The 11,065-nt window shown below is 51.8% G+C and overlaps 1 protein-coding gene across 1 annotated transcript; it reads right to left on the minus strand.

The window, feature by feature from the left end:
* Positions 1-330: 330 nt before the first annotated feature.
* Positions 331-10,387, minus strand: LOC136376399 (kallistatin-like). Its single transcript, XM_066342398.1, has 5 exons — positions 10,243-10,387; positions 7,042-7,685; positions 3,247-3,517; positions 1,519-1,678; positions 331-813 (listed from the first exon to the last, which is right to left on the minus strand). Exons 2-5 carry the CDS (start codon positions 7,667-7,669, stop codon positions 613-615), a joined length of 1,260 nt encoding a protein of 419 aa, XP_066198495.1. The 5' UTR covers positions 7,670-7,685; positions 10,243-10,387; the 3' UTR covers positions 331-612.
* Positions 10,388-11,065: the final 678 nt, after the last annotated feature.

Raw genomic sequence — 11,065 nt, forward strand, 5'->3', positions numbered from 1 at the left:
CGTGGCTCCCCCTCACCGAGCCTTCCTAGCCAGGTCTCTGTGGTGGCACCGTGGCTGGTGTGCCCCTGGCAAGGCCTTCTGAGTGCCTGCTCCCCCCCTCCACTGTCACAGCTCTGGAACAAGGCACCCACGCTGCCGGAGGCGGCCGGCTGCCCACACCGCTTTCCTCTTCCACGGACACCTCGCCAACCCTCTGGAACGTGGAGCAGCTCACCCCTGGGTCTGGGACCAGGTAAGCCAGGGAAGGGTGGGGCAACCCCAGAGGGTGGGAAAGGCATGCACTTATTGAGCATCTGCTGTGCACAAGACACCGAATCAGGCTTCTCGTAGCCATCCGTCTGTTTAATTCACACAACCACCCTGGGATGGTGTCTCTCACTTTCCAGGGTGGGAAATTCTCAAAGAGGTGACACGATGTGCCCGGGGTTGCACAGCCCCAGGGAGCCGAGTGTCCAGTCCACACCCCTCCGGTACCACCCGCATCCCTCCCCGTCACCGACAGCTTCTCCCTGGACCCTTGGCCTTTTCGGCAAAGCCCCACTTCGAACACGGAGCTGCTCACACCAGCCCTCCAGGCCACGTCCTCCTGCAGACTGCGCAGCTCTCGGAGGGCTATGGGCTGGTGGGGTTGACCACCCTGCCCAGAAAGAGGACGCTCTGGGTGCTGGTGGACAAGATCGCCACAAGGAAGGGCCGGTTGAACCAGAGGATGTTGCGATTGTGCATCATAGAAAAGAAGGAGATAGAGATGCTGGTGCCCGCGGCAGCCTCGGTCCCAGCCTCATCCACGTCCAGGACGGCCTTGTGCAAACTCTGGGAGGGGAAGAGCGAGTGTTACTTCTGCGAGAACACGCGTGGAGGCGGAGGGAAGACGGGGGAAACCAGAGGCCCCGGGATCACCACTGCGGCTCACCGCACACAGACACTTGTTGGGGGTCTCACAGCAGGAGGAGGGGTTGTTGAGCTAAAAGACTCTTATTAATACAATAATGATCGCTATCATTAATTGAGCATCTACTACGTACCCAGTGCTCTTTTTGACCTTCCAAACCACCCTATGAGGAAAACACGTTCAGAGACTAGGGGACCCTCCTAGGTCCCCAGTGGTGGAGCTGGAACCCACACTCCCAAACCCAAGGCCCTGGCCCCTAGTGAACTTCCGTCTCACTTCGCTGACGTCACAGCTCCTCTAAGAAATCTCTGTGATACGCACGCCCCCAGCCCAGTCTCATCTGTATCCTTCTTGTTTCTGGCATTGAACTTGTCATTCTCCATTGCCATGATCTAAGAAGGTACTGTCGCCCCAACGTGACCAGGACAGGGACTGAGTGGACACTGTACCCCCAGCACCAAGTGCCACCCTGAGCGTGTGGCGGGTTGGTTCGTGGATGTCCATGCCCGTGGGTGGGTGAACAGACTCAGGCTCCAAGAGTGGTGGCAGAGAGAGCACCCAGCAGCTCCTGGGAGGCAGATGCTCCTCCTGAGGTCCCCAGGCACTGAGGGCCACCAAGGACTTACCTTGGACACCTGCAGACGTCCCTGTGTGGTGATGCCGGACAAATTAGCCTGCGCCGTAAACAGATCTGTCATGCCCAGGCTGGGCAAAATCTCATCTAACTCATAGGAAGCAGACATGGAGAACTTGGGGAGATACAACTTGAGCTTCCTGTGAAAAGATCTGAAAGAGGCATTGTGTCAAAAAACTGGACTTGGGCACAAGCTGGGGAGCACAGCCTGGCGGGCTGTCCCTGGCTGCCATCTCCAGCTGGGCCCACTCGACCCAAGGGTCGCCACAAACACCCATTTCCTGCACTATCCTTCACAGGAGCGTCCCAGTGGCCTAAGGTCCGGCTCGTTTGCCCTGGAAGTGTCTGTAGGACCTCCTTCCCCGGGAAGTGTCTGTAGGACCTCCTCCCCTCGGGGCTCATCTTCAGCAGAGGTGGCTCTCCGTGGGCACGCCAGGTGCCTGGGGGCATGCGCATCTCTCAATGTGGCAGTCTCGCCTTTGCCACCGCTGGGGCCCTGTGGTTGTCACTTCTTTGGGACCGGGTGATTCCTTTGGACTGAACACCTGTGCCCCACAAAGTGTGAGAATTGTCCGTCCACATAGAGCCTCAGGTGGGGGTCCTTTTGTTGAATGTGGGTGGAGGCAGTTCATCCACTCATAGCCCCAGGGCGGTGTGAAACTTCCTTGCTACCTCCTGGTGTGGGAGGTTGGGGTTTTCTTACACCCCTTGATGCCGTTCAGTCAGCCATGTTGACTGGAGGTCTCCCCTCCACTATTTAGAAACAGACCTGCCCAGCTGTCACTTTACCCAAGGCTTGTGCATTTAAGGGCTAGCTAGAACTAGGACCCTTTTTCCTTCCTTCCTTCCTTCCTTCTTTCCTTCCTTCCTTCCTTCCTTCCTTCCTTCCTTCCTTCCTTCCTTCCTTCCTTCGTTTCCTTCCTTCCTTCCTTCGTTTCCTTCCTTCCTTCCTTCCTTCCTTCCTTCCTTCCTTCCTTCCTTCCTTCCTTCCTTCCTTCCTTTCTTCCTTCCTTCCTTCCTTCGTTTCCTTCCTTCCTTCCTTCCTTTCCTTCCTTCCTTCCTTCCTTCCTTCCTTCCTTCCTTCCTTCCTTCCTTCCTTTCCTTCCTTTGTTTCCTTCCTTCCTTCCTTCCTTCCTTCCTTCCTTCCTTCGTTTCTTTCCTTCATTTCCTTCCTTCCTTCCTTCCTTCCTTCCTTCCTTCCTTCCTTCCTTCCTTCGTTTCCTTCCTTCGTTTCCTCCCTTCCTTCCTTCGTTTCCTTCCTTCCTTCCTTCCTTCCTTCCTTCCTTCCTTCCTTCCTTCCTTCCTTCCTTCCTTTCCTTCCTTCCTTCCTTCCTTCCTTCCTTCCTTCCTTCCTTCCTTCCTTCCTTCCTTCCTTTCCTCCCGCTGAGCCAATGACCCCTTGCTCAAGCCAGCGACCAGAGGATTTGGAGCCTGGGACATCAGCATCTCAGGTCTACGCTCTATCCACTGCGCCACCGGTTAGGCTAGTACTAGGACTCTTAACTCCCTAGTTCGCTCTCTTCTCACCGACAAGGGCAAGATTATATTTTGGATGCAATGGGAGAGTTCATTATTTAAGGAAACCCGTGGAAAGTCTCAGAGAAAGTGAGGACTTTCAGAATTTGGCCGGCACCCCCTATTTTAGACACTGGCTTTCTATCAGAAGGGTCCATTTGAAGGGCAGTGCTGCCCGCTCAGCCCCACGCGGCACCCAGATTACCTCCTCTGGAGCAACTCGCTCCACCTGGTTAGCATCTCTGGCGTCAAAACCTGCTCCACCTGCTTCATCTTTCCTTGGTCAGGAAGGATGAAGAGGGCCTTGGCGTCGCCCCTGTAATCCATCCTCAGCACCGAGCAGGGCACGTATCTGTCGTGAAGGAACCAGTGGTGCTTGTCCTGAAACATCATCGGCACCTTGACTATTGTATTCTCATCAACATAGAAGTTTTGGACTTTGGTCTTCGAGTTGCTGAACGGTTTCTCCCAAAGACCTGAAGGGAGGAAGGAAAGAAGGGGCAGGGTGTCTGTGGACCAGCGAGCCAATCCTGCAGCTCGGGAGCGGCTCCCCCAAGTGGCTCCAGGACTCCCACCTTCCCACCTCATCGGGGTGCACAGGGCTCATCTAGAATCGAAACTGAGAAATGCCAGAGGACACCAGCAAGGTTGTTTCAGGCCTTCACCAATTCCTTAACATTGTTGCACGCTGTTGGGTAGATAAAATATATTATGCTCACTTTGTTAAAGATGGCGCTGCCCACGTGGAAGCCTGTTGCCCAGGTGATATTAATGTGTGTTGGGGGCGGGCTGTGGGCAGGCAGGATCCTTGTAGCCTGGGGCTTGGTTTTAGGACTAAGCCTTTCCCACCCTTTTTGATGTGGGGTGGTGCAACCCCATCATGACTCAGATAAGTGACTTTGTATTAGAGACTTCCCTATTTTGTATATTGGATTAAAGGTTTTGATTTCTGCACTATAAAGTGGGGCATATTAGGAGCTTGCTCTCTCGGTTCCTGAGATTAGCATTAAAGGAGAGAGAAGAGAGAAGAGAAGAGAGAGGCCATGTGGAGGAGGCCAGAAGAAGCAGCCAAGATGGTGGAGTGCTGAGTGAGAAGCCAGTTTGTGCAGAGTTTGTGCAGGGAGAAGGAAGGAGATGGGGAACAGAGGTGAATAAGTCTGGTGAGCTAGAAACCTTTGATTCTAGGAAACTCGGATAAGTCAGTAGCTTTGTGAGCACTGAATGTGAGTGGGTTTTGGAGCCCAATGTGTGTTTTTACTTGCCCGCCGGGTGCAAGCTAGGATTAAAGATGACGGCCCACCAGTTTTTGGCTCCGTTGTTTCTTTACTGACTGTTCAAATTCAATGCAAACCTGCATGGGCCATGCGGCTATGATGGTGGCCGTGGCTACTGGCTTTACACACGCCTTCACCAATTCCTTAACCTTGTTGCAAGTACCCTCTCTCCCTTGCTGACTGGTCTTTTCCCTCATTCTCTGGACATGGAGATCCCTGGCCTGAAGGCAGTAAGGAGAGCAGTCCTCCCCTTTAGGGTTAGGTCTCTCCTGTCTTGGTTGGAAAACCTCCCTACCCCAAGTATGTGGAGATACTCTCCCACAGTATCTTTTAGAAGCTTTCGTCTTTCCTTTCACATTTAGGACTTTATCAGACCTGAAATAAATATTTATGATTGGCAGGAAGGAGGGCTCCCAAAACCAATTTTTCCCCATGTGGCTACCCGGCTGTCCTAGTACCAATTTTTTTGTTTTTAAATCCATCCTTTCCCCAATGTTCCTTCATGTTGGCTTTGACCAACATCAAATGTCCGTACATTCACAGGGGCCGTTTCAGGCCTCCCTCTACTCTGTTCCATTGGTCCATTTGTACCACGTGGTCTAAAACGAATACAGCTAGTGCTCGACTTACGACCACGATTGGTTCCGACAGACCAGTCGTAACATGATTTGGTTGTAAGTTGAGTAGGCTATATGTACAGTACTGTGAAATGATGTTATAAAAATCTTTAAGTCATATTTTGTCATAATTTTCTTTCATTATTGTACCGAGTCTGGGACAACAGTTGAAATGGTGCACGCGGAGATAGTAGTGCTGCTGGAAGCTGGTCCGCACTGTCGGACGCCCAGCTGGGCAATGCTTGTACTGCCAGACGCGGAGCAGTCGTGGCTAGCGATTGTGGTCGTAAAGTCGAATGGTTATAAGTTGCATAGGTCGTAAGTCGATCAACACCTGTATAGAGTAATAATAAGTCTGGCTCTCGGGTAGGCAAGTTTCCTCACCTTAGATATTCTTGGCCCTTTGTACTCTCATGTGTATTTTAGAATCAGCTTGTTAACAGCTGCCAAAAAGGAAAAAATAAACCTGCTGGCATTTTGACTGGGATTACATTAAGTATTTAGATTAGTTGGGGGTGGGGGGGTGGATATCTTTACCATTCTGTCCATGAATGTAGTTTCTCTGGTTTTTTATTTAAGTCTAATATCTCTCCATGTCACCTTACTGACAGAAACCCTGCACAGCTTTGGTTTGGATTCTTCCAAGTACTCTGCGTTTTTGCAGATGAGCCACAAGCGTCCACTGCCCTCCCCGAGTGACCTACATACACCAAGGTCTTGGGGCTGCATCCGCACCCCCAGAGCGCTGAGCAGGTGTCGGGGGGCAGGAGCTCTCTACCTCTCTTCTCTTTCTGGGGACCCCCTCTTTCTCATGCCAGGGACACTAGCCCAGCATAAACTAGGTCTCCTGCAGGAAGAGAGCACCAACAAGCTTTATCATTTCCGGCCAGAGCTTTGAGTCAGGCTCCACATTTGTTGTCACAGCTCTAACCCTGCGGACCAACAACATCCCCAAGCTACCACCAGGAGCCCAACACGGGTCCCTCCCTGAGTTCCCTCAAAATGGGACCCCTCCGGTGGCTGGAGGCCTGGCCTATAGATTCCTGACAAGTTCTAACTTGTCACTTGTACCAGTGGCTCCTACTTTGTCCCTCCGCCTCCCTCTCCTCCTGCCTTCACTTCCCCAGCTACTCCCACGATCATGCAAGGTCCGATTCCTGTCGCAGTCCCTCACCCTTAACCCTGCTGGTGGCTTTGCTCCACTGATGGAACCCTGACTGGTACACACTGTACAAAACTCTCTCCACACCCTGATGTCAGCGGTGCTGATAAATGGGAGGGAACCCAGGACTGGAAGGCATTGTGCTACAATGTTAACATCGGTTGCCTCAGGGCGGTGGAGTTCTAGGCAATTTCTGTTTTCTCTTTAATGCTTTTATGTACTTTTAAAGGTTTTTCGAAATGAGTTTTGTTATCATTAGAGTAATGATAATTACTGTAATTATTTTTTGAGTATATGTAATGATCAAATGTCAGGCAAACTTCCTTTGCAAAGGGCCAGAAAGTCAATATTTTAGGCTTTGCAGGTCACTCTGTTTCAATAGCGACTGCTTAGCTCTCTGTGTGTGAAAGCAGCCAGGGACATTACTTAAATGAGTGAGCATGGCTGTGTGCTAATAAAACTTTATTGGCAAAAAACAAGTGACCCATCAGATTTGGCTGGGGCTACAGTTTACAGACCCCTTTAGGCCTCTTCTTCTAAGGTGTATACGAACATGCGATATCATTTGATCCTCCAAACAAAACTGTGAAGCAGGGCCTCTTGTTATCCTTGCTTCAAGAAAACAACCAGCAACGTTTACACTGTTGGCAGTGGCAGAGCTTCAATATAAATTTAGCAGTTTAATTCATAATCATTAGATCTAATGCATTTCATAAATTACTATTACTAAGGGAATAAATAAAAAAAATATGCCTAAAGCTATGAAAAGATAGAGGCCTCAATACTACACAATCTAAACTATCTGACATTCTAACATTAAATCTTCTAAGGGGTGCTTGACCTTATCAGACCCTATCCGTCCACTTTCCCTTATTGAAGATATTAAATTCTTCAATAAGTTAGTGGGGGAGGGAAGACATAGGATCTACCAATGAACTGACTCTTACCTTTGAAGTAGATGTAATTCACCAGCACCATCACCGTGTCTGTGCTGAGCCTGCTGACCAGGTCCTCAATCTTCCCTCTAGTCTCCTCCTTGACGTGACTGTTGATGAGCTGGGTTGCGCCCTTAGAGTCGAGGAAGTTGGTACGAAAGAGTTTGGAGTCATAAAAGGCCGTGGTGTCATTGAGGAATTTTGGAAGGAGTTGGAGGTTCTGGCTCAGGAAAAGGGCACTGCCCACATGTGTCTCCAGCTTGTCATCCGGGAGGTTGAGAGCATGGAGCAGGTGCTGGAAACCCTGGTGGATGTCGGACTCAGACACCTCTGTGAGGTTGAAGCCCAGACCCTCGATGATCTGGGTCCAGGTGTCTGAGTGGGCCCCCAGCAACACCATGGCGTAGGCGGCAGAGATGCTCAGCGGGGAGAAGAAGATGTTGCTCTTGGGGCTTTGGGATGCTATCAGGTGGTAGAAGTTGAGGGCAAAGGCTGTGTTGCCTGGGGCGATCTTGAGGCTGGGGGAGGTCCCACCTGTGCTTGGGTCCTCCTGTTGTTGGCCATGAGTTTGACCTTGGCCATCAAGAGAAAGGGCCAATAGTCCAAACAGGAGGAGGAGCAGGTGGTTGGCAAGCTGCATCTTCTGTGATCTCAGGCTACAGGAGGAAAGAGAGTGTCCAGGAAATTCCCTCCACAGAACACCCAGCCCTGCTGAGAAGCCAGGCCAGAGCAGGGTCCCCTGGACTCCTGCAGATGGGCTTAGGACAGGCTAGCAGACACCCAGCACCCTCTGTGTGTGGTGACAATGTTATTCTCTGGCACGCTTCTTGCATCCACCATCTCATTTCCCATCTTTGTGAGCTCTGTGTGGTACTGATTACAGCGATGAATAAACAGAGACTCACAAAGTGACTTGGCCAAGTCACTCAGCTGGTTAATATCTGAGCTGGAACACAGGTCTTTGGACTCGCAGTCTGGGGCACCTTACACTATGTGAGTTTCTGTCCTCAGCCCAGCGGCTCATTGCACCCAGGGTGCTTGTCACCAAAGGCTATTTTAGTATGTTTTCTACACACCTCCGTGGTATGCCTTGCCGTTTACAAAATCACTTTTATGCTATTTTGTTTGACCCTCTTACCCAGGAAGAGGTCCGTAGAACTGGTATTCTTATCCCCCCATAGAAATGAGACCATAGATGTTGAATAAATGATTTGCTCAGAGTCACAGGGATAAAACTGGTGCCTTTTCCTAATGAGACCAACCCATCCAAGACAGGATACTTTGTTTTCACCGCCCAGTCTGCTCTGCCCCGTCCAGGGGTCCTACCCTCACCCGGGTCTCAGCCCCTAAAACCAGCTGTCACCTCTAACACCGGTCGGGCCTCCGCCCGCCCCTGCCCCACCCCCTGCCCCGACCCCTGCCCCGACCCCCATCCGAGTCCGGCAGCGTTCACCGAAGAGAAGGACCGGAAAACTCCTCCTGGCAAGGGCCAGGCAGTAACTGTCTTGGGCTCTATGGGCCGCAGAGTCACTGTCGCATCAACTCAACTCCGCGGCGCCCGCTGGAAACCGGCCACAGACCAGCCCTTCGCTGTGGTTGTGCCTGGGTTCCAGGAAAATGGATTTACGGGCACCGAAATCGGAATTTCACGTAATTTTGATATGTCACAAAATAGTGCCCTTCTTCTGATTTTTTCAAACATTTACAACCTTTATATTTACATCGTGTATCTTTTGTTCTTAGCCCATAGGCAATACAAAAACAGGTGGTGGTCCAGGCTAGACCCACGGGCCATAACGTGCTGACCCCCGACCTAGACCCCTGCAGTCGCTTCCTAACTGGTCTTCCCACTCTCTGGTTTCCACGCAGCTGTTGGAGGCCATTTAAAGACACACATCGAACCACTGTGTTCACCTGCTCAACACCTCTCCACTCAGCCTGACCTCCTAGCAACCCATAACAACTTCTCCCCGGCCCCCCACTCTCCAATACTTCTCAGTGCTTTACCGTGAGGTTACCCAGAATCCCCCTCTGCAGGATTTCTCCAGAAGCATCTGGATTCCGAGCCAGGAGCTCTGGTCTCATCTGTGTGCAGCCTCGGGGAAGGCTGTTCTGGGAGCTGGCCAGTCACTGCGGAGGGAGCAGTGAGGAGGCAGGTGTGCCTGTGCAGGGTCTTTTGTAGCCTGTTAAGATTTGTCACCATAGGGAGGGTGACCAGCTGTCCCAGTTTTCCCAGAACTTTCCTAGTTTTAATTGTGGACAAGGAAGAAGTACAATAAAAAATAAAAATAAGCTGGCCCTGGCTGGCTGGCTCAGTGGTGGAGCGTCGGCCTGGCGTGCAGAGGTCCTGGGTTCGATTCCCGGCCAGGGCACACAGGAGAAGCGCCCATCTGCTTCTCCACCCCTCCCCCCCCTCCTTCCTCTCTGTCTCTCTCTTCCCCTCCTGCAGCTGAGGCTCCATTGGAGCAAAGATGGCCCGGGCGCTGGGGATGGCTCCTTGGCCTCTGCCCCAGGTGCTAGAGTGGCTCTGGTGGTGGCAGAGCATCGCCCCCTGGTGGGCGTGCCGGTGGATCCCGGTCGGGCGCATGCGGGAGTCTGTCTGACTGTCTCTCCCCGTTTCCAGCTTCAGAAAAATACAAATAAATAAATAAATAAATAAATAAATAAATAAATAAAAATAAAAAATAAAAATAAGCTGATAGCTCGGTTTTTATTGGAACATCAGCCCGATACACTGAGGTTGCAGCTTTGATCCTTGGTCAGGGCACATTCAGGGGACACACATACACGGTGTTTCTTCTTCTCTCTCTCTCTCTCTCTCTTTTTAAAATCAATCAATAAGTTATTTTGTTGTAAAAACCCAGTAAGTCCAGTGGAAAAAGTAATTTCACAGGACGATTTGACCGCAGGTTCCTAACCGGGCAGGCTGTGGTGCGTGGTCCCCTCCCAGGCATAGACCTTGTTTACTAAAGGCTTACCTTCGCCTTAGGCAAGCCCTGCATGAAAGAAGCTGCAAACTATCATTCTCGGAACCTTTTAACTCAGTCTTTTGAGATCTTGCCTTCAGACGTCTGTTTGGCTCAAATAAATTCTAATAAACTCGTATAAAATTTCTTTACAGGTTTGGGTGTTACTAGATTAACATGACACTGAAAGTCTTGTGTGCCCCCCCCCCCCATTAGAGTCGCCACCGTGGCCCTCCGAGTTACTCACGGCTCAGTCGATTCTGGAGCGAGAGGTCCCCATGCAGCTGTCCAAGCTCCAGAGGTGACCCAGGAATGTGGCTTGGGTTTATCAAGCCCAGGAAGATCGGAGAAGCCTGTATGGGCACCGCCTACCACCTCCGCAATAGGTAATTATTAATAAACAGACCAGTAAGTAAGTAGAACATGGAGTCCCGATGCGGAGAGAACCCTTCCTGGAAGTCAGCTTCCGTCCGCCCAAGGGCACACCCTCTTCCCACCCGGGAGACCCCGAGAGGGTTCCCCCCTTCCTGGTTCTGCTCGGCATTGAGGTTTGCCTGTTGCTTGCCCCTCCTTGAGGCTCAGGGGAGCCCCTCAGCGGGTCTGGTCCTCTCTCTCTCTCTCGGTGTTTGTCTGCCCTTCCCCCCAAGTTCGTCTCCCTTCCCTGCAAAGTGAAGAGTAAGACCAGACCGGGGGTAGCAACACCCAGTATCTTCACGACACAGAGGTGAGCGTGGGACGTGTGGACTGGGAGGACTCAGTCCACTGCAGCCAGACGTGACCCACCCGGTCCCGGCTCCTGCCTCCAGTTTGCAGTCCTGGACTCGGGGATTTTGAGAGCTGTCCCGCTTTGAAGTCGCATGGCTCTGTGATGGAACCCGCTGCGGTGTCATGTGCTGGCCTTCAAGGACAGCGCAACCCAGGACAAGGGTGGCGTGGGGTGGGACCGACCCCTCCGGGGGCCAGGAATCCAGTCGCACACTTTCTCTCTGACGGTGGATCTCGAAGCTGTTCTCTCTCCAATAATCAGTGACCTCAGCTTCCTTGGGCAGTTCCGGGGCAGCTGAGTGTGT

The sequence above is a fragment of the Saccopteryx leptura genome, chromosome 6 (assembly GCF_036850995.1).
Source record: "Saccopteryx leptura isolate mSacLep1 chromosome 6, mSacLep1_pri_phased_curated, whole genome shotgun sequence".
In the NCBI taxonomy this organism is placed as follows: domain Eukaryota; kingdom Metazoa; phylum Chordata; class Mammalia; order Chiroptera; family Emballonuridae; genus Saccopteryx; species Saccopteryx leptura.

Excerpts from the sequence above, each read along its gene's own strand:
- LOC136376399 (XM_066342398.1), bottom strand. The coding sequence starts at position 7,669 with ATGCAGCTTGCCAACCACCTGCTCCTCCTCCTGTTTGGACTATTGGCC. Across the intron at positions 3,518-7,041 it reads GAATTACATCTACTTCAAAG|GTCTTTGGGAGAAACCGTTC; the intron begins GTAAGAGTCAGT and ends TCCTCCCTTCAG. Across the intron at positions 1,679-3,246 it reads AGCGAGTTGCTCCAGAGGAG|ATCTTTTCACAGGAAGCTCA; the intron begins GTAATCTGGGTG and ends TGCCTCTTTCAG.